This window comes from Dipodomys ordii, unplaced genomic scaffold (assembly GCF_000151885.1).
Source record: "Dipodomys ordii isolate 6190 unplaced genomic scaffold, Dord_2.0 Scaffold37, whole genome shotgun sequence".
Classification (NCBI taxonomy): domain Eukaryota; kingdom Metazoa; phylum Chordata; class Mammalia; order Rodentia; family Heteromyidae; genus Dipodomys; species Dipodomys ordii.
Window position 1 is genome coordinate 13,355,993 of NW_012267253.1, and position 22,508 is coordinate 13,378,500.

At 40.3% G+C, this 22,508-nt stretch overlaps 2 protein-coding genes across 2 annotated transcripts in view; both read left to right on the forward strand.

The window, feature by feature from the left end:
- Positions 1–4,064, forward strand: part of Acyp2 (acylphosphatase 2, muscle type) — a 119,407-nt gene extending 115,343 nt beyond the window's left edge. The window contains exon 4 of the mRNA XM_013017922.1: positions 3,605–4,064. Coding sequence (XP_012873376.1) covers positions 3,605–3,719 — 115 coding nt within the window. The 3' untranslated portion in view covers positions 3,720–4,064. The remainder of the gene's footprint in view (positions 1–3,604) is intronic.
- A 6,005-nt stretch (positions 4,065–10,069) lies between these two features.
- The window catches only part of LOC105986816 (chromosome unknown open reading frame, human C2orf73), a 58,427-nt gene continuing 45,988 nt past the window's right edge, over positions 10,070–22,508 (forward strand). The window contains 1 exon segment of the mRNA XM_013017914.1: positions 10,070–10,171. Coding sequence (XP_012873368.1) covers positions 10,070–10,171 — 102 coding nt within the window.

Consider the following 22,508-nt stretch of genomic DNA (forward strand, 5'->3'; position numbering starts at 1 on the left):
AGGGGTTACAGTTACATGAGCAAGGTAATGAGTACATTTCTTATCAAGCATTGTTGCCTCCTCCTTTGTTTTTCCCCTACCATCCCTTCCTTCCCACCTCCACAACTATACTCCCTTCCCTGAGTTTTTTCACTTAAGGCTAGCTAGCACTCTACTACTTTGAGCCACAGGGCCACTTCCAGTTTTCTGGTGGTTAATTGAAGGTAAGAGTTTCATGGACTTTCCTACTCTGTTGGCGCTTTGAACTGCAATTCTGAGATCTCAGCCTCCTGAGTAGCTTGGATTACAGGCAGGAGCCACCAGTGCCTGGTGAGGGTTTAATTTTTTATTCTCTTCCTGGTAGTTCTTGAGCTTTTCCTGAGCTCTTACCAATACAGTAGAGGGCAGTCATTGGACCTCTTGTCTTTTCTATCTCATGTTCATTTTCTTGATGAGCTCAGCCAATTTGGCTGCTGACAAATTTTGAATTTATTTCCTCTAGCAAGTCTCTCAGATTCAGCTGCCTACTCACATCTCACTGACATCTCAACATTCCCAAAGTGAGCTTCTAATCTTCCCCTCAGAATCTGCTCCTCTCATCATCTCTCCATTTCTGTACATGACAACCCCATCCAAATAGGTATTCAAGCCACTCTGGTGTCATCCTTCACGCCTCTCCCTTTCCCACGCCCACATCCAGTCTGTCGGCAAATCTACTTACTGTACCTCCAGAATTCCTTTCAAATCTGGTTACTCCTCACCACCATCACTACCCCCTTCCTGGGAAGCCACTCAACTATAAGGTTCTCTCCTCATCCACCTGGGAGTATAATAAGTCAACTGTGACTTAAGGCTCGTGTTGAGGTCAAAAACTAATGCATGAAAAGAACTTATCTTAGGGTTGAGCAAGCTGATAGTGATCAATAAATGTTAGCTTTCATCATTATTCCTGCCTTTTGTTTTCTAGGTTGCAGGGATGGGATGAGGTCAAGGGGAAAAGGATAGATAAATGAAGAGAAGGGATGAAGAATGCAGTCAAAATTCAATGTATGCCCTACAAAATTAAAAGTGAGGGAAGGGGAAAATTGAGAGGGATAGGTGTGACTGTTAAAAGGGGTGACATCAATCATGATGCATTCTATTCATAAACTGCTTTGTTGAATGGTAACTCCTGCGTACAACTACTTAAAATATTTTTTTAAAGATTTGACTAGTAAAATTGATGCCATCGGCTCTTTTTCATAAAACTGAATTTCATTCTTTTATGCATAAAATTTCCATTTTTAAGATTTGAACTAAATGAGTTAAAGAAAATGAATGTATTACTATGTTGATAATTTAGCTTCTGAACAGTCGTCCAGAAAAAGTCATGAGTAATCACTTAAAAAACGAGGTTCAAACCAGGTGCCAGTATTTCACACTTGCAAGTTAAGCTACTCAGGAGGCTGAGATCTGAGGATCACGGTTTGATGGCAGTCCAGGCAGGAAAGTCCATGAGACTCGTATTTCAAGTTAACCAGCAGAAAACCAGAAGTGGAGTTTGGCTCAAAATGGTAAGAATGCTAGCCTTGAGCAAAAGAGCTCAGGGAAAGCAACCAGGCCTTGAGTTTAAGCCCCACGACTAACCAAAACAAAACAAACCACACACACACACACACACAAGGTTCCAAAGCACAATGCCAATTTGAATCATTAGAATTCTCAACCTTGAGTGATTTTCAGCTAATTAGAAAACTTTGGTACAGAAAAATATATTTTTTAATTCAAGGTTATATAAAATTGTATTGCACAGTAAGATACAGCTGTAGCTTTATAATCTGAAATAACTTTGGGGTCAAAAGAAACTCATAAAAATGTTTCTGTAATAGCAACTGGGGTAACAGCCAGATGTATAAAACAGCCTCATATTGTATTAACCTGTGGTAACCATAAATCTATTATCCAACTAGTTACTAGTAGTAATTAGATTTTTTTTTAATGCTCAACATTAGTACCTTGTTATCAACAGTGTATACAATAGGTCTGAATTACATAGGAAACATCTCTATTAAATACTAAAGTGTATAAATTAAACACATGGGTTAAACCATTGCTCTAATAATTAGAAAAATGTTTTCAGAATAATTAGCTTACTCTTTAATGGGAGGAATTTCCTAACATATGGGAAGAATAGTATTTGAATAGATAAGAAAAATATTACTCTAATTTTATTAAATGGTTACCAAAACACAAAGGCACAATGCCCATGTGCCTCTAATCATATAAAATAATATTTATCAACAACAACTCCAAGAAGTAGAAATGAGAGGGTTTTTTTCTTCATGTTGTTAACTTTTCTTTTTGTCTTGTGTGTTTATCTGTCTTTAGGAGTGTAAGGAGGAGAACAGAAATGGAGGGACAAAGGATGAACAAATGCAGGAGTGGTACTCGCTAGACATTGTGTTGAAAATGAACTCCAACTCGTGGGTGGGGACAGGAAGCAAAAACAGGGAGAGAATGAGGAAAGGTGTAACATTGACTGAAAAGAAATGTATTCTTTTTTCTTTTTCTTTTTTGTTGGTCATGGGGCTTGAACTATGGGTTTGGGCGCTGTCCCTACACTCTTCAGCTCAAGGCGAGTGCTCTACCACTTGAGCCACAGCGCCTCTTCTGGTTTTCTAGTGGTTTATTGGAGATATGAGTCTCACGGTCTTTTCTGCCTGGGCTGGCTTTGAACTACGATCCTCAGATCTCAGCCTCCTGAGTAGCTAGGGTTACAGGTGTGAGCCACCAACGCCCAGCTGAAATGTATTCTTTACCTCACATTTGTAACTGGTGCACCTCTGTACGTCAATGACCTATATAGTAACAATTTTTAAAAATTAATTTAAAAGGTTACTGGAAATTATTTTTATTATTTCAGTCAGTAATTCTCATAATTTTGTAAATATATACATACATTCATATATACACATTTACACATAAAACAGTATGAAAGAGCTAATGAAATATTATGAATGAGGTAATGAAAAAACAATGGTGAATTGTTTTTAGTATAGGCCTCTTGTAAAAAAATTTTGTTTCTTTTGGTAATGGAGCTTGAACTCTGGGCCTGGGCGCTGTCCCTCAGCTCTTCAGCTCAAGGCAAGCACTCTACCACTTGAGCCACAATGCCACTTCCAAGTTTCTGGTGGTTTATTGGAGATAAGAGTCTCATGGACTTTCCTGCCTGGGCTGGCTTTGAACAGCTATCCTGAGTAGCTAGGATTACAGGTGTGGAATTTTTTGAGTATAAAAACTAGGTAAGGGCTAAGGTATGGCTTAATAGAGTACCTGTCTAGCAAGGGCTAAGGCCATGAGTGCAAAACCCAGTACAACCAAAAAAGAGCTAGAGAATAATGAACTTGGAATGTTTTAAGGTGGTGAGGGGACAACCCTAATATGAAATTTGTAGTTAGCTTTTGTCCATAATTAGTTAAATTTTGTGTTAGTCCTAGAATGATAGACATATCAACAAATTTGAATATCATATTATATGCAGAAGTTACTTTGTAAATATGAATGCCATTGATGTCCGTTGTGAGATCATTTTAGGTGATGCACAAATATTTTATATTCTAATTCGTATTTTGTTTTGGTTTTGTAGGAAGTCCTGGCTGAGCAAGGTTGGAAGTCCTAGTTCTCGCATCGACCGCACAGAGTTTTCGAATGAGAAAACTATCTCTAAACTGGAGTACTCTAATTTTAGTATCCGATACTAAGGAAAGAGAAATAAAAGTTGTAGTTCTTACACTGCAAGATAACTGTCTGTATTCTAAGTCTATATTTTAGAGTAATAATTGCAGAGTAGGATTAAAAAGGGGAACTTTCTGTTCTGATAGCTACAGAATTATATATGGCTAAACATGTCTGTCACTGGAATAATTTTACCCAATTTTATGTTCAGGTAGAACCATAATATTCTAAGATGGAAAATGACATTATAAACAATTTCATGTGAACATTCAAGTTAAGCTTTGTCATGGAATGTTTAATTTCACTGAAAAATCACAATATACATGTTATTTCATTAGACAGAAAATAATAAAGTTAACCACCCAAAATTATTTTTAGGTACTGTTGTCTGTGATAAATTTGAATGTCTGATGAATAATAATTGGCTATTAAAGTTGAGTGGTTTATTTTTTATTATATTAATTTTATGTACTTGTACAAAGGTGTTACCAGTCAACAAATAAGTTTCCAAATACAAAACATCTTGATCAATGCCACTTGAATAATTTGTTACTGAGTCTCTAAAGGATTTTAACCAGTGGATAAACTAAATACATATGGTGATCAATGAAATAATCATAATAAGCATAAATAGTTTTAACATTTTGGTTAAATATGAATATAATTGCATAGTAAGCTGGACTTAATCTCTTCTTAAACTATATATTTTTTTATATAGTGGATAAGATAGCTGGTGAGGAAAGCTGTAAGATCTCACAGTCTCCATACAGAAAGCCCAAGATTTTATCAAGAATTCTCAGTGGATGACTTATAACTGAAAAAGTACTAATACTATCCCCTAAACCTGTAATGTCATTTGAGGATTTTCAAATATAAATGATAACCAAGCCACAGAATATTTCAAGGAAAAGATTTGTTTCTACACCTTAGAATTACAAGATTGAATAGGATGGGGGAAAAAAACTGAAGAATTTAAAATGTTGTAGGTATGTGCTTGCAAAGATTCTCCAATAACTTCCAAATTGTGATAATAATGTAACCATTCACTAAAACTAAATTTTAGCCAGCTGGGTAATACATGCCTGTAATCTCAGCTACTTGGTCAGCAGAGAGGAAGATCATAGTTCAAGGCCACCTTAGGCAAAGTTAATAGAAGACTATCTCAAAAACAAACTGAAAAAGTAAAAGGACTAAAGACATAGTTCAAGTGGTAGTGTAGTGTACTTGCCCAGCAAGTTTGAGGTCCTGAGTTCAATTGCTAGTACAGTAAAAGACTATTTTTATGTGGGAATTGAATACCTAAAACAAATGATTATTAAAATGGGGTCAGGAGGATCCTTGAGGTACTGAGCACTTGTTCTCTCCTCCTCTTCTTTGTTAGTCTACTTCAAATCTTTTGGGAGTGCTGGTTGAAATTTCTGTTCTATGTATGGTACAAAAGTCCTTGCTGAATGCCACAGCCTAGAGAGGGAATCCAGGTCTCTTTACCTGCTGCATGGAAAAAAAGAGAGGAGATGAAGGGCAGCCTGAGCTGGTTTGAAAGTTAATTTCATTGATAGATGGTAACAAAGATACCAAATGTATTTCTACATTTATATAGAAATAGGGACAATGTTGCATTGCCCTATACCTAAATATATTTATTTAGGTCTACTAAACATACCTAAATAAAGGAAGAAAGAGCATGCCTCTTGTTCTAATGTAGGTATCATGCTAAGCAGTACATGTATTGAACATTCCCCAGAAGAATTTATCAAGGTATTTCTTCACGTGGGTTGTGCTCTCCTATTTCCTATTTCAGGTTCCCTTACCTGTGTTTGTGTTCCTCTGTGTTCCCTTACATCAGAGAAGGTTTTGGAGCCAGATACCCTTGAAGAAAACTTTACTTCAAGGGTATCCTTTTAAAGAAAGCCTAGTCCTATTGGTTGAGGAGAAAGCTAGAAGCCTGGGCCTTTAGCAGGTGAGAGGGAAGCAGAAATAGTGAGAACCAGGGGGACAAGGAAGTCATCCAAAAAGAACAGTTCCTTAGAAAGGGGTCCAAGGCTGTATCATTCTCGAGTTATGGAGACCTGCTCGTTTATCCCAACAGCTCCTCCAAAGTAGAGTGGTGAGCAGTGTTGTACCCAGTTAAGCAAGATCACAAATTTAGGGGCTCCCACCTCCAGCAAGATTCTTATACCTCATAGTGCCAGCAGACATCCTACAGGCACCATGGCCCTCAGGCAGTAGTTATGGTATCTGGTTTTCTCTGAATAAGACTTTTTGTGAGGGGGTAGCACACCGCGGAGAAACAAGAGTGAACTGCCCAACTCCCACACAGGATGGTGTGTGAAGGCTCCTTTTGATTTAGAGAAAATCAAATTGACATTTTTTCCTACACAACTTTGGGAAACAAAATCTATATTTCTCTACATATAGGAAAGTTTAGTGTTTTCAAAAATATTGTCTCAGAAGTGACACTAATATATTTTTTCTTTATTGATATCCTTTAATAATTCTTTTCTCAGCTTTCTTTATAAGACAAGCACATTTGCTAGATGAATCTTGTGACTATACAAAGTGAATAGCATTAGTCAAAATTACATAATGATTAATGCATACCTGAATTCCATTACTGGATGGAAAATGTAAATAATGACTGAGAGTAAGTGTTCATGGATAAGTAGAAAGCAAACAAAATACAGAATAATATAAAGTGATGCTATGGAGACCAGATAACACCTTCAATAGTTAACTTGGTATTCTCAAATTTCATCTTGCACTCCCACAGTGAATTTTAAACTTACATATCGTATTTTAGATAGGTATACTTCTGACAGAATTATTTATCTTCAGGCCCAAAAAAATTTCAGCAAAAAATAAATAACGAATTCAGTGATTATCAGCTGGGATCTTCACATGCCACAGAACCATACCTCCCCTAAAAAAGCAACCCGAATCCCAAGGCGAATGATTTCTAAAAGCATGTTCATGATTACTTTTACATACTTATATAAAAGTTCCTGTCTCGGGGCTGGGAAGGTGGCTCAGTGGTAGAGCGCTTTGCCTTGCATGCCTGAGGCCCTGGGTTCGATTCCTCAGCACCATATAAGCAAAAAGAAAAAAGCCAGAAGTGGCGCTGTGGCTCAAGTGGTAGAGCACTAGCCTTGAGCTGAAGAGCTGAGGGACAGTGCCCAGGCCCAGAGTTCAGGCCCCACAACTGGGCCAAAAATAAATAAATAAATAAAAGTTCCTGTCTTTTCCAAAACCTACCTCAACATGCAAAGCTCCATGTGATCATCATGACAGGAGGGAATGACCAACTCTCCCCTGCAGGCCACAGAGGAAGACACGTGGGAGAGAGCATATGTTCTGTTAGGAAGAGAACAGGCCTCTAAGCCTGAGAAGAAGCAGCTGAGTTCCATCTAAGTCTGTAATCTATAGAGCTGAGGATCTATGGCTGGAAGAATTCAGGGTAGATCTTTGTGATAAATGACAGGTAAGCTGCAAAGAAGGGAACTAACTGGTGGTGAGTGACTTTGAATAAAAATAATACATGAATTTGACTTCTGGAAGTTCACCATTTTTTCTTATTTTTAATTTTTTATTATAAAGGTGATATATAGCGGGGTTACAGTTATGAAAGTCAAGTAATAAGTACATTTCTCTTGAGACAGTGTCACCCCTTTCCTTGCTCTCTCCCAGTTTTTCCCTTCCATCTCCACCTAGAAGTTGTAAAGTTCATTTTCAGCACAGTGTTGTTCACTATTTTTATGAATAAAAAGATTTAAGTTTTAGCCAGGTGCCAGTAGCTTACACCTATAATCCTAGCTACTCAGGAGGTTGAGATCTGAAGATTGTAGTTCAAAGCCAGCGTGGGCAGAAAAGTCCATGAGACTTTATCTTCAACTAACCACCAAAAGGCTGGAAGTGGTGAGCACTAGCCTGGAGCACAAAAGTTCAGAGATGGTGTACAGGTCCTGAGTTCAAGCCCTGGGACTGGAACAAAATAATTTTTGAAAGTGTATGTCTTGGGATGTGTTCTCATAGCGAAAGCTCTCAAACTTCTGGGCTCAAGTCATCCTCCTGCTTCAGCTTCCTCAAAGTAATAGCTGGGGCTACGGTGCGTGCCACTTTATCTGGCAATGATGAACCTTGTCTTGTAAAGGAATTCTTCCTCAGCATGCATCTTGAAACTCATAATTAGAAAGAGTGGGCAAACAGAATACCCTTCAAACTGAATTTGCTTTTGAAAACGTGTAGCCTACAAATACAGTGTATTCAATAAGATGTATCCTAGCTCTATTGAGAGACATATTGAAAAATGTTCTCTGAAGGAAGAATGGTCATATCTGAAACAAATTTCAGGAACTAAACATAGACAGTATGGTAGAGGATGGACTATTTGATGAACCAGACCTGTATTCTGGGTCCAGAATTCACTAATTCGCAATGTGCCTTGGAATCCTGCACGACAAAGTCAAGAAGTTAAACTAGACTTTTTACAGGATTCCACTGAGCTAGAGGCCTCCTGGGGCCTTGTACATGGTAGGCAAGTGCTCTACCACAGAATTATATGTACTCCCAGCCCTGGTTCATGGTTTTAAATAAAACCAAAGCCTAATTTTTAAAAGTTTAAAAAAAAAACCTTTAGCTGGGCATTGGTGGTTCATGCCTATAATTCTAGCTACTCAAAAGGCTGAGATCTGAGGCTCAAGGTTCAAAGCTAGCCTAGGCAGAAAAGCCCGTGAGACTCTTATCTCCAATTAGCCACCAAAAAGCTGGCAGTGGAAATATAGCTCCAGTGGTAGAGTGCCAACCTTGAGCAAAAAGTTCAGCTGCAGAGCCCGGAGCCCTGAGTTCAAGCCCAGGACTGACACACAAACAGAAAACTTTAGGAATTAAAAAGGTGGCTTATTGTATATTAGTAGCATTTTTCAACCAAAAAAAAGTAGGTTGTTGTGTTATTCTGTTTGTCTTTTCCCTTAGGGAGCCTGATATATATTCTCCTCGATTAAAAATAGTATATATTCTTGGGTGTCCAAGATACTTCTTTCACTCTCAGAGTATGTTTTTCTTTTATTAGTTTTGTTTTTCATTTTGCACAATGTACTCAGGAAGTAGCAGTGGATATAACCCTCCAATATAGTGCCTTCCTCTTTCATCTCCTATTTCCTTCTTCCTCCTTTCCTCCTTCTCCTCTTCCATCTCCTACTCCTTATTCTTCCCATTTCTCCCTTCTCTCTCTCTCTTTCTTTAAAAAAATAATTCTTGGAAGATATATGGAAGCAATTTGGAAGATGCAGTCTGCTACTGCATTAGAAATATAATCCTTGCCACTCAGGAGTCTGAGCTCTGAAGACTACAGTTCAAAGCCAGCCCTGGCAGGAAAGTCTTATCTCCAATTGACCACCAAAAATCTGGAAGTGGAGCTATGCCTCAAATGGCAGAGCCAGAAGGAAAGGAAAGAAAGCAAGAAAGGCAAGGAAAGGAAAGATGGAAGTAAGGAAGGGAAAAAAGGAAGAAAGGGAGAAAGAGGGAGGGAGGGAAAAGAAAAGAGAAGAGGATAAAAAAGAGAGAGTGCCAGAGACAGTGCCCAGGCCCTGAGTTCAAAGCCCAGGGCTGGTGTGTCTGTGTGCACATTCTCCACCCCCCCCCAATCTCTTTAAGAAATGTATTTTTAAACTTCAAAACTATTCTAAGAAGCAAGGATTATAGTCATTTTACCTTTGTAAGCATAAAGGCAGAACCTCTACCAAATTCAGTACAGATTGACCTGGATTCACATCCTGACGGCAGAGCTTACCCAGGAACTGGCATGAAGTAAGTACTCTGTGTATTTTTTTTTTGAGGATTTGGATTTCTTTTTTTAATTGTTATAAAGGTGATGTACAGAGGGGTTGTGTTACTTCAGTCAGGTAATGAGTACATTTCTTTTTGGACATTGTCACCATTTCTCTCACCCTCTCCCAATTCTTCCCTCCTGTCCCCACCCACACATTATAGTTCATTTTCAACATAGTGTCTAGTGAGTACCACTGCGGCCTTTATTCACCTTGTGTCCCTCCATTTCTAATACTCTCCTCCCTTGCCTCCCAAAGACAAATAAATGAACAAACAAGACAAAAAGAAAAATTCTTATTGCCATTTCCTGAAGTTCTTTTTGATAAAGTTATTTTTGAGATACATTATTTTCACCAACTAGAAAAAAACAGAGCAGGAATCTTTCTACTCTGCAGGGCTAATTATCTGAAGGAGCAGTAGGAGAATCAGCCTTTCTCCCCATTTATCCAACTACCACTCCTTCTCCACTATCTAGAATACCCAATTCCCACATCATAGCGCATGGGAAAAGGACACAGATCTTGGCACAACGGGGAACCCCTTTACCAAAACTATGGAAGTCAACACAAATGAAGAAGCCTCAGAACAGAGTGTGGGAGAAAATGTGTTGAAGGATGCCAGTGACAATAATAAAGCTACTAACAAAAGCAAGGGAGTATGATCACAAGATAAGGATGATGGTTATATCCAAGTTAGAGGAAAATGGTTGTGGTCCAGAAGAGGTGCAAACAGACCCTGCACACCCAAGGCTCTTATATTTCTCTATTTGAGTAGGAGCTTCACATATGTTCACCTTATAATTATTTGAATGCTGTAAAATATCTATCTTTTCATACATACAATAGGTTTCATCATTTTATTTTATTTTTGGGGGGTGGGGGTCCGGTCGTGGGGCCTGAACTCTGGGCCTGGGCGCTGTCCCTCAGCTCTTCAGCTCAAGGCTAGTGCTCTACTACTTGAGCCACAGCGCCGGCTTTTTTCTTTTTGCTTATGTGGTGCTGAGGAATCGAACCCAGGGCCTCATGCATGCAAGGCAAGTGCTCTACCACTGAGCCACCTTCCCAGCCCAAGGTTTCATCATTTTAAAAGAATGTAACACTCCTAAAACTCTCATTACCAAATAACAGCAAAATATTGGGTTAAGGCAGATCAAACATTCAGAAGCTTTAGACTTGAGAAGAATATATTTGTGGGCAAATATGTAGTAATAGTTTATATCAAAAAACTGTCCTCACTAAAAGGTAAGTATACAGGCTGGGCACTAGTGGCTCACATCTATAATCCTAGCTACTCAGAAGGCTGTTTGAAGGCTGTTCACTGTTTGAAGCCAGCCTGAGCAGCAAAATCTGTGGGACTCTTATCTCCAATAACCTACTCAGAAAAAGGCAGAAGTGGTGCTGTGGCTCAAGTTTTAGAACATTAATCTTGAGCACAGAGAGGCTCAGGAACAGCGCCCAGGCCCTGAGTTCAAGCCTGGGGTCTGGCAAAAAGAAAAAAAATTAGACTGAATAAAAGATCACTATACAGGAATAAACCAAAAACAAAAGAAAAGTCTAGACTTACTCTCCACAAACTAACACTCTAGCCCCAAGGTAAAAGGTATATTATCCTTTGGGACAGGGGAAGTGCGTTCCTAAGGGTTGTTACAGGAAGAGACTAAAACTTCAGGAAACATCTGCTGATGTGCTCAATGGCATACAATGAAAGCTGACCTCTGGGGAAGAAAAGGTGAGAGCATATGTACAGATTAAAATAAAATATAATGATGGTGGAGAAGGAGCTGAGACACAAAGTCATCCTCAAAGAGAAGGCAGCACCCACACAACCATGCACGCTTAAAATGTGCTCAGACTTCAGTATCTGAAAGGCAAGAGAAGAGTTAGAATCCATTTTGGGATTAGTAACCAGCAAATTCAGCAAATTGCTGGCGTATAGCTGTGGCTGCCAAAGCCAGGCAATGATGAGCAGAATTCAGCCCAAGCCACACCTCCACGCAGAAGCTCAGCGCCCTGGATCTCAGGCTCAGTAACCACTCAGTTACAATGTGGTGGAGTCCACGCTGTCCAGCCTTCCCTCCTCTTACTTGACCCCCCCATGTCTTGCTGCTCTGTCGTGCTCTCCAGTGCTCTAGCTAAGAGGAACTCCTTGCTGCTTCTCCACTGTGCCAACCATGCCCTACTTTCTCTTGAAGGATTTCTCCCATGGAGAGAGACCACTCCCTTGCTTCCTTCTGGCTTGTGGGTGAATGTCACTTTATTGGTGACCCTCACCCTGGTGGACTTACTTAGACTGAAGCATTCACTCGCTCGGGCCTTTGTCAGCTTCTTTACATTCTCTGTGTGCTTATCATCATCTAACTAACACTGTAGATTTTATTTCTTTATCATCTTTCACCCTGGTGGGAGCTGTGTGGAGAAGGAACTAATGGAAGTGTATCCCTAGCTATGCTGATAACACAAGTAATGTATGTGTTAAATAGAAAAAAAATATTCCTCCAAGAGCTTAAACCACAATGACAGAAGAAAGACTACATAGTCATCATAATAAATCAAAGATGTCCAAGTCCCTCTGCAATCCCTCACATCATAACCCACGCAAATAATGATTGTGTAAGATGAACAATACGCAATAAGCAAAGAAAGTCTTTCATTACCATCCACTGATGCAGTGGCAAGCCCTTGACCCAAGGCCTCGTGGTAAACAGCTGGAACACTGAATGAAAATATATGGAACAATTGTTTTTAGACATTGGCTAACAGCCAGTGCAGGACCCCAGTTCCTGTGAAAAGGAGTAGATGAACAAGCCCAACAATCACCAGGTTCCTGCCAATAGGCAATTTTCAGACTAAGGAGAAGGAAGTTGGAACAGAGACTGGAGGTCTTGCTAAGGGCAGGGCAGCATGGAGTGTAGGAGACTAAGGAAGTTGGAAGTGGCAGAGCAGAGTTTTGGAAAGAAAAATGTGCGTAGGTCTTCCTTTGGATTTTTCCTGGAGAAGGAGTAATTCATTTGTAGAATGAAATCCCGTAACATTGTCCAAAGAATACCCAGGGAACTGTATAAAGCTTAGCATTCAGTTCTGTCCAGAAGTAGAGAGTTCTGTGCTCATTTTAGACTCATGCTAGGAAAAATCTCCAGACAGCACTGGAGCGCTCAAATGGAGTGGCAAGAAACTTAATTGCTGGCTCTAGAACAAAGCACAACACACCTTAAAGAAAGAAACAGAAGTCTAGATCCGTAAGACCCTAACTTTCAGAATATCCATTGGATACAAAAATCGAAAAATGTCAGCCTAGAATTCTTTTTTTTTCTTTTTTTTTGTCAGTGGTGGGGCTTTGAACTCTGAGCCTCGGCTCTGTCCCTCAGCTTTTCAGCTCAAGGCTAGCACTCTACCACTTGAGCCACAGCACCATTTCCGGTTTTCTGAGTGGTTTATTGGAGATAAGAGTCTCATGGATGTGCCTTGCCCAGGCTGGCTTTGAACCTCGATCCTCAGATCTCAGCCTCCTGAGTAACTAGGATTACAGGTGTGAGCAACAGGCACCCAGCCCAGCCTAGAATTCTTTCTCAGTTCTAAAAAATTGTTTTCAGTGAATTTTTAAATCTAAAAAAACAAAACCCACCTCATCATCCTACATGTATGCATTGTAAGTAATGTCCTATCAAGTTCTTCTAGCAGAAGGAAAAGAATGGGGATGGAAACTCAGATCTATATAAAGAAATAGAGGACTAAAAATGGCAAATATGGAAGTAAATAATAAGACTTTTTTCCTTATTTAAAAAAATGTTAAAAGGCAGTTGAGCACTCATGGTAAAAGTCATGCAATGTATGGCCCTGGTGACAGCATGGTTTGAATGCTCACCTCTTGAATTGGAAAAACGCAGCTTGATGCAAAAATTAATAAAATAAATTGGCATCACATAATTTTTAAAGTAATTCAGTGTAAATTGATGGCTCATATTTTGAAGCACTGTATATGGAAATACAAGAAAAGAGGGAGAAATGCAGGGTTGGTGTCTTGTATTTTAACTAAAGTTAGTTGTATAACAGAATTTAGAGTTAGACTATCATCAATTTGTGCTTTGTAAATGTACAGCTTTCAAAAAATTCAAAAGTTGAAGTTCAAACACTGGGGTTTAAACCTGGCCTGCACTTGCTAAGCAATTGCACTACCACTTGAACCACATCTCCAACCATTGTTGCTTTAGTTATTTTTTTCAGGTATGGTGTTGCATTTTTGCCCAGATCTAACCACAGACAACAATTCCTTTTTCCTGGGGCTTGAACTCAGGGCCTGGGCTCTGTCCCTGAGCCTCTTTGTGCTCAAGGTTAGCACCCTACCACTTGAGCCACAATACCACTTCTGGCTTTTTCTGAGTAGTTTATTGATGATGAGAGTCTCACAGACAGACTTTTCTGCCAAGGCTGGCTTCGAACCATGATCCTTAGATCTCAGCCTTCAAGGTAGCTAGGATTATAACTGTGAGCCATTGGCACCTTTTCAAAGACTACAATTCTGTCTCTTGCTTCCTACATAGTTGGGACCACAGGTACATACCACTCTGCCTTCCTTGTTTGTTGAGATGGGGGTTTCAAGAACTGTTTACCTTGGCTGCCTTAAAGAGAGATTCTCCCCATCTCTATAGCCAAGTAGCTAGGATTATAGGCATGAGCCACCACCCCTTCAAACACAACTGACAATTATGTGGGAAGTAAATCCACTGAAATTGAACAATAGTCATCTCTAGCTGGTAGAACTTTGATTTATTATATCTATGTATCCCAAGTCTTTTTTTAATAATAAGCAGATATAAAAACATATTGAAAAAAGTATACATTCAATTTCTACTATCTAGTATGAAAATGATTTCACTAGAAAATGTTTAGAATTCTAATGAGACACACAATCAGCACTTAGTTCTTCAAAGTGTATCTACAGATTTTTCTATGCCTTCAAAAAAAATTGCAGTGGAAACCTCATTTTAATGGGAGTTTTAAGTTTTCATGTTGGGATGAAACCAGTAGTTTTTTTCATAACAATATTCAGTTTGTATCCTGATGGATCTAGATGAGCTTATTTGTAAAAAAAAAAATTTTTTTAAATAGGAAAGGGCATGCTAGCTCAGAGACATAAGGGATTTCTTTGAAGGACTGAAATAAGTGTTGAGACTTTCATTCATTGTCTGTATATCATTTTACCTTTTTTTATTAGCATAGACTATATATATAAGACCTCACTGTGATATTTACACATGCATACTTTAATCAGCTTTACCCCAACTATATTAATCTTTCTTAACATTCTAACCATTTCCACGTGCTATTTTCATACATATATATTATATATTTCTGTAATATTCACCCCCCATTGCTTCCCCCCACCTTCAAAGAGTCCCTATTTTACAATCCCACTATATTATTAGTTTAGGTCTAGATTCCACATATGATTGAAAATGTGATATTTGGGTTTTTTGTTTTTTTGTTTTTTGCTGGTCCTAGGGCCCAAACCCTGAGCTTGAGCACTGTCCCTAAAGTCCTTTTGCTCAAGGCTAACACTTTACCACTTGAGCCACAGGACCACTTCCAGCTTTTTCTGTGATTAATTGGAGATGTTAATTACAGATATCTATCTTGTATGTTGATTTTCATCCTGTTTGATAAATGCCCAAGTGTAGTATATATAGTATAGCAGTATCTGTATATAAATGTTTATTTTAGTTAGTGTGTGAGACTGGGGTGGTGGAGAGTGGGGGGGTCAGTCTTAGGGCTTCAACTCAGGGCCTGGGCACTGTCCCTGAACTACTTTTCTGCTCAAGGCCAGAATTTTACTTGAGCCACAGCTCCATCTCTGGCTTTTGGTGATTAATTGAAGATCAGACTTTCACAGGCTTTTCTACCTGGACTGGCTTCAAACTGTGATCCTCAGATCTCAGCCTTCTGGGTAGGTATGCAGAAAACAGAACTAGTCTAATGGGCCTAAATCAAAACTAGTAAATGACTTCGCATTCAATTTTTGGGAAAATACACTCTAAATCCTTCCATTTGTCCATGACCTCTTTATCATCCCTGTGCCATAAAAACATGCTTGGATTTAGCAACAAGAAGAATTCTCTTAATGGCCCATTAGTGCTTACAATATGCAGTGCAAATAATACATTTGAGGCCTCAGCATTCTGGCTACTAGGCTGCAGCTTAACTCTGGCTTTAAAAACAATGTTGGTGTCCCATTTGTTTTATTGTATCACTAGTAGTTTAGAAACAAATGGGAGGAAACACTAGCTCTTTTCAAATGTCAGCAAGCCTGGGTAACTGTCAATGTTTAGAGCTGTCAATCCCCAGCATATCATAGAGGTTTAGGTCAGCAGCATGCATGTGCCAGCCCAAACCTCAGACCCTAACAACACCTTACATTCTCCCAGGTCTCTGCATTAGTGCTAAAGGAACTGCTTTCATAGTCTACAGTTTTTTGTTTTTTTTGGGGGGGGAGGTCCAGTCGTGGGGCCTGAACTCTGGGCCTGGGCGCTGTCCCTCAGCTCTTTAGCTCAAGGCTAGCGCTCTACCACTTGAGCCACAGCGCCACTTCTGGCTTTTTTTTTCTGCTTATGTGGTGCTAAGGAATCGAACCCAGGGCTGCAGGCATGCAAGGCAAGCGCTCTACCATTGAGCCACCTTCCCAGCCCCCTAGTCTACAGTTTTTTAATGATCACATGCAAAGGCAAAACTTGAGTGTATTAAACTCTATGATTGGGCTGGGAAGGTGGCTCAGTGGTAGAACACTTGCCTTGCATGCCTGAGGCCCTGAGTTCGATTCCTCAGCACCACATAAGCAAAAAGAAAAAAGCCGGAAGTGGCGCTGTGGCTCAAGTGGTAGAGCACTAGCCTTGAGCTGAAGAGCTGAGGGACAGCGCCCAGGACCAGAGTTCAGGCCCCACGACCGGACCCCAAAAAAAAATTGCAAAAAACTCTATGATTAAGTTTGGGGGACTTAAATGCTGGCCACTTCTGCAGTGCTCACAATTTGATTCTAGACTTGAGTTTCTGAATGTCTAGAAACTCAAGTCTAGAATCAAATTTTTAGGTGAGAAACAGATGATGTTATTGAAGTATAATCTGTGTGGCATAAATCCTAAAATCAAGGTTCCCATATTATATGTCTTGCCTTGACATGTGGGGAAATCAGGAGACCCTCAGATGGCTTACCAGCAAGTCCTTCTCCCCTTAATTCTGCTCCCATGAAGAAGGTCCAACGGCTTTCTTCTCAATGATGTACTTTATTAGGTCTGGGCTTGTGAGTCAGTGGTTACAGGACCTGCCTAACAAGCAGAAGGCCCTGATCCAAACCCCAGTACCACTATGAATGGATATGCTTCCTGCATATCACTGAGCAGCAGCTTTCAGTGCCTTGCCAGCTTTCAGAACTAATCTAACAAGCTAATTCCATCCTCTGGTGGAAAGTCAACACCCACCCTCTGGACACCATATGGCTACTTTCTGCACCCTCTGGTTGTTCACTCTGTTCTCAAGTGGAATCATCATATGAGCTTACATGGTTTACTGTCCTCTCCTCTCCCACCATTAATGTATATGACTAATTAACCACTAAGGCAGGAATGAATCCCTCACAAATGGGGTGAATATAGCCTGTTCTAATCAAGGTATATATCTCACTGTTGTAAGAGGTCCAATTTTGGGGGGAAGGGGAGGAGAAGACTCATAGTGGCTGTCAGTTTGCATGTGGCCTTAGTTTTATTTCTGGCATTCTTTGCCTAAAGGAACTTATAGACAAGAGATGATAGCCGAGCAAGAGATAGTGGTGCATGTCTGTAATCCCAACACTTCAGAGGCAGCAACAGTGGGATCACAAGTTTGAGGCTAGCATGGGCTATGTAGTTAAAACCCTTTGTGAAAAAACAAACAAATAACAAGAAATCATAACCAAACAGCAAACAATGTTGATTTCATTGGCTGAACAAGAACCCTGTTGGACAGTAGAGTTAAGGTAGAAGGTCAAAGTGAACCTTTACTCCTGTATTCTTTGTCCCCTTTCCAGCAAGCTGTGTGGTTATGGCTGACTGGCCCCTCAGCTCTGGGGTTCCAAGGTGACTGTGTGGAGATGGTGTGGCCAGCTGAGACAGATCCTGCCTATGTGGTCCACTTCCTGTGACTAGCAGTGAGTGAATGGACCATCCCTGAGCACTGACCTTTAACCAGAGGCTCCTTCCCTCTGCTAAAATGATCCCTATCAGAGCAGTTTTGGACAAGCTGATTAGCCTGACTGTTCTCCAATAGAATGAGAGCAGGTGGTGACAGGGATGCTAGAAACAAACAAATACTAAAACAATAACAACAAAACAGAGAGGAGCAGCAGGCTCAACAACAACCAAACAACAAAGCCTAAAATAGAAATGAAACCCACACAAATAAAAGTTACAGGAGAGGCTGGCAGCAAAGTGCAAACTGATGCAAACTGTATTTGGCACAGGGACTGTTGCCTTCTCTGTGAAAATAACCCCTAGAGAGGGATGTCAGGACACCGGAACAGGCTAACTATTGGATTTTCCACAGATCCCTGAGCATAAGCAGCTGCGACACAAATGGAGCCAGGACTCTGGGCCACACTTCCCATACCTATACTCTGTGTGGCAAAAACTTGTCCAAATGCCACATGCCTCTCTGATCCTGCTTGACTTTTCTCTTAATAAAGGGAAATTCTGTCAGACTTCTTTTCTTGAGTCCTACAGCCCCAGAGATTGGCAGAGAAAACGCCTAAAAAGGAAACTTAATTCAGGGGAGAAGTTTGCTCCTGGGCTTACTGTAAGAGGATTAAAAAACACCCCTAAATTTCCAAGCTCTTGAAAAGGTTATAGCTGCTGCAGTAATTAACTTCCTGAAACACATAATGCTATCATAATTGTATAAAGGAAAAAGAGAATGGGTTGGAACAATAGTTTACAAGTAATGATTTATGAAAGCTTTATTTGCTGGGTTGTTTTGAAAAGAATGCATTGGTTAGGAGGTATTTGGGGCAAACTACTCATTAATTAGAAGGGGTGTACTTTTCTTTTAAAAAACCTCCACTGTGATTTCTTTATAGGCCTAATTCAAACTATTATTGCTTAACACAATAGAATCTTGAGGCTGAAGGCACGGTTCAGTTGGTAGAGTGCTAGCCAATGAGCGAAAGTATCAGGTACCGATTTCTAGTCCCATTCTCAGACCTAAAAAAAAAGAAAAATAGAACTTTAATTTCTCTCTTAATTCTTCACTTTTGTAAGAGAGTAAAGCATTTTTATTTATTGTAGGCCTGCTCGTCCAGATCAAAATAATTACTACTGTCCAGCAGTTCAATGTCACAAACGGAAAAATCAAGAATGGGAGCCATGGCGATGGATGATAATGTACTAAATCTGTTTCACCAACCATGGAACCTAAATGGCTGTAAATTGTATATGGTGGCATTCTGTAAGTAGACTGGGCACACTGTCACCTTTGCTTCCACCACTGACTGACTTTGCTTCCATCACTGACTACCATGTTTTCCTCCCTATTGCAGTCTTCCTGAGGCCCTCCAGTCACCATCCACTCCCTTCACACCAGCTGACTTGGGGCTTTCTAGTTATATTCACCCAATTGCATACCATAGTGAGGTTTCTAAAATTATTTTTAAATTTTTATTTTTTTAATTTCTTTCTATATTCAGCTTTTATTACCATGATTGAAAGCAAGAAGTTGAGGAATCAGATGAGAGGTTGAGAAAGGAAGAGGCAGGGAGAGGAAGAGGGGGAGAAACAGAGACAGGAGGAGAAAGAAGTAGACTTATCTAAACTCAAATCTTTGATCTATCAATTTCCACCTGGGTGACCTTAGATGAAGGGCAAGAAACAGATAAGAATGAGCAAAAGTGGTAGAAATACCGGAGTCTTGCATATGCTAGGAAAGTATTCTGCTACTGAGCTATGTCTTCATCCCTTGATTCTTTGAGGGCATCTCTACGTAGCTCAGATGTCTCCAAATAAAATCCCCCTACCTAGCCGGGCGCTGGTGGCTCACGCCTGTAATCCTAGCTACTCAGGAGGCTGAGATCTGAGGATTGCGGTTCAAAGCCAGCCCGGGCAAGAGAGACTGTGAGACACCTATCTCCAATAAACCACCAGAAAACCGGAAGTGGCGCTGTAGCTCAAGTGAGCTGAAGAGCTGAGGGACAGCGCCCAGGCCCAGAGTTCAAGCCCCACGGCCGACAAAAAAAAAAAAAATAATAATCCATGCAAAAAGAGGCTAGACTCTTAAGTGTTCAACCAATCATAAGACCCTGAATTCAATCCCCAGTACTGCCCAAAAAAAAAGAAAAAAGAAAACTTAATAATTTCGGTATAATATTTAGATGAGCAATTCCCATCCTCTTGTGGTTCCCCATGTATGGGGTGGGGGCTCAAATGGCACTTGAAGTTTTAACTGGGACAGTACTAGTAAACTTGCAGTTGTGAATTATTCTTTGTTGACAAGCATCCAAACTACCTATCATGCATGAAAAAATTATATACATCGTTTCGGCTGGTGTTCACTGGTGTTTATTTTTCAGACATGAAGTTTCCGATAGAATCTTTGGAAGTGATCTTAAAATGATTAATCTGGCTACCTATTTTTCATAAGTGACAATCTATAGCACAGAGCACTTTAAGTGCTTCTCCTAGGTCAAAAAATTATTAGCATAAACCACTAATAGCAGTCCAGTGCTTTTTCTGTATAAAAGTCAATAATTATTTTAAAATCCATATTATGCAGTCTGCTATGGAGAATGTACCAAGAATAACTGGGCTTTTATAATAATATGTTATCATCAATACTGTAATTTACCATGTGACTATGTTCTATAATGTTATAGATCATTGCAGTTTTCCTGGCACGTTTGCATCCCTAACAGAGACTTCCTTGTAAGAGATATACTTTCTTGTTTTAATGTTTTTCATGGCCTTTAATAAATCCTAGGCATATACACACTACATCATAGTTGGAAAGACATTGACACAAATATATTTTAGATGGATACAATGTAGAGGAAGGTGAAGTTGTCTGAGAAGAAAACTGAGATGACCTCATTTATTTTGGGGGACATTTTTTGGGTGGGGGTAGTTCTGAGGCTTGAGCTCAGGACCTGGACTCCTAAGCTTTTTTTGCTCAAGGCTAGTGGACTACCACTTGAGCTACAGCTCTGTTCCAGCTTTTTGCTGGTTAATTGACATTAAGAGTCCCACAGATTTTCCTGCCCCTGCTGGCTTTGAACCATGATTCTCAGATTGCAGCCTCTTGAGTAGCTTGTTTTGTTTTTTGGTTTGTTTTTTTGCCAGTCCTGGGGCTTGAACTCAGGGCCTGGATACCGAGTTTCTTTTGCTCAAGCTGAGTGCTCTACCACTTGAGCCACAAGACCACTGGCTTTTTCCGTTTATGTGGTACTGAGGACTGGAACCCAGGGAGGGCTTCATGCATGCTAGGCAAGCACTCTACCACTCAGCCACGCTCCCAGCCCCTCCTCATTAGTTCTTAACAGGCAGCCGAAGCTGTGCCTGAGAGTGACTGGTTTCCAGAGCGAAAGAGATTGATATAGGTTAAATAGAAAGTAGAGTGAATGGTGAGGCAGGTGACTAAATTTCAGATATGTGGCAGCCTAAAAATGTGGTTATGGCTAATAATGACCAAGCCTGTGTACTAAGCCTTAAACACTACTCTTTCTCCAAAACCACCTCTGTTCTTGTAAAAGGCAAATTAAAAGCTATTTTTACCGATCCATGTGAATGAACTAAAAGTCCCTCAACTTTGTATCAGCCCTTTGATCTGATCTGGTTGGTTGGTTGGTTTTTGCCACAGTCTCTTTGCAATCACCTTGGGCTCCAGGAAAGAGAAGATTCCCTGATGAGTATTTTGTGTGGAAGGAAAAGGACCCTTCAAACAGGAAATGCCAGAAACTGAGCAAATCATCCACCAGGCAACTTGTCCCAATGATAAATAAAGGGATAACAACTTCTCCAGAACTTCCCCAGAGATAAAGACTTGAGCTAACAGTCAACCAAGCTATACCTGTGACTTGGGACTGGTTTAACGGTGCATAGCTTTCTCACTTCCCCAGTCTTCCCCCCTTCCACCCCCCTTCTCCCTCCTTAACCTGGGGCCAATGGATGAAGATAATACCGAAGCGCTGTCTTCCCAAGGCTGCTATGTAATAAATCAGTAGGAAGGTTTGTTGATCGCTCAACAAATGCCCGGTTCTCAAGGAGGGAGTCCAATAAATTGTGAGATCCTTCCTCCCGCTTTCTGGTTTTCAACCCACTTTTTCCATACTTATTTACCCACTCGCACTCTCCTCCCCAAACACACACACACTCATACACACACACACTCATACACACACACTCATACACACTCACATACTCCCACACTCACACAACTCAACACCCACACACACTCATACACACACTCATACACACACTCTCAACACACACAACACACACATGCATACACACACACTCATAACTCACACACGCATACACACACACTCACACACACTCAACATTCACACACATACATACGCATTCACACACTCACACCCTCATACACATGCACACACACTCATACACACACTCATACACACTCTCACACACGCATACACACTCATACACTCACAAGCACACACACATACACACGCATACACACTCATACACCCTCATACACATGCACACACACTCACACACTCACACACACACGCATACACACTCATACACTCACAAGCACACACACGCACACACTCGCACACACACTCGCACTCACACACTCACACACACATACACACACTCATACACCCTCATACACATGCACACACACTCATACACACTCACACGCATACACATACACACTCTCACACACTCATACACGCACAAGCACACACACGCACACACTAGCACTCACATACACACTCACACACATACACGCACACACACACAC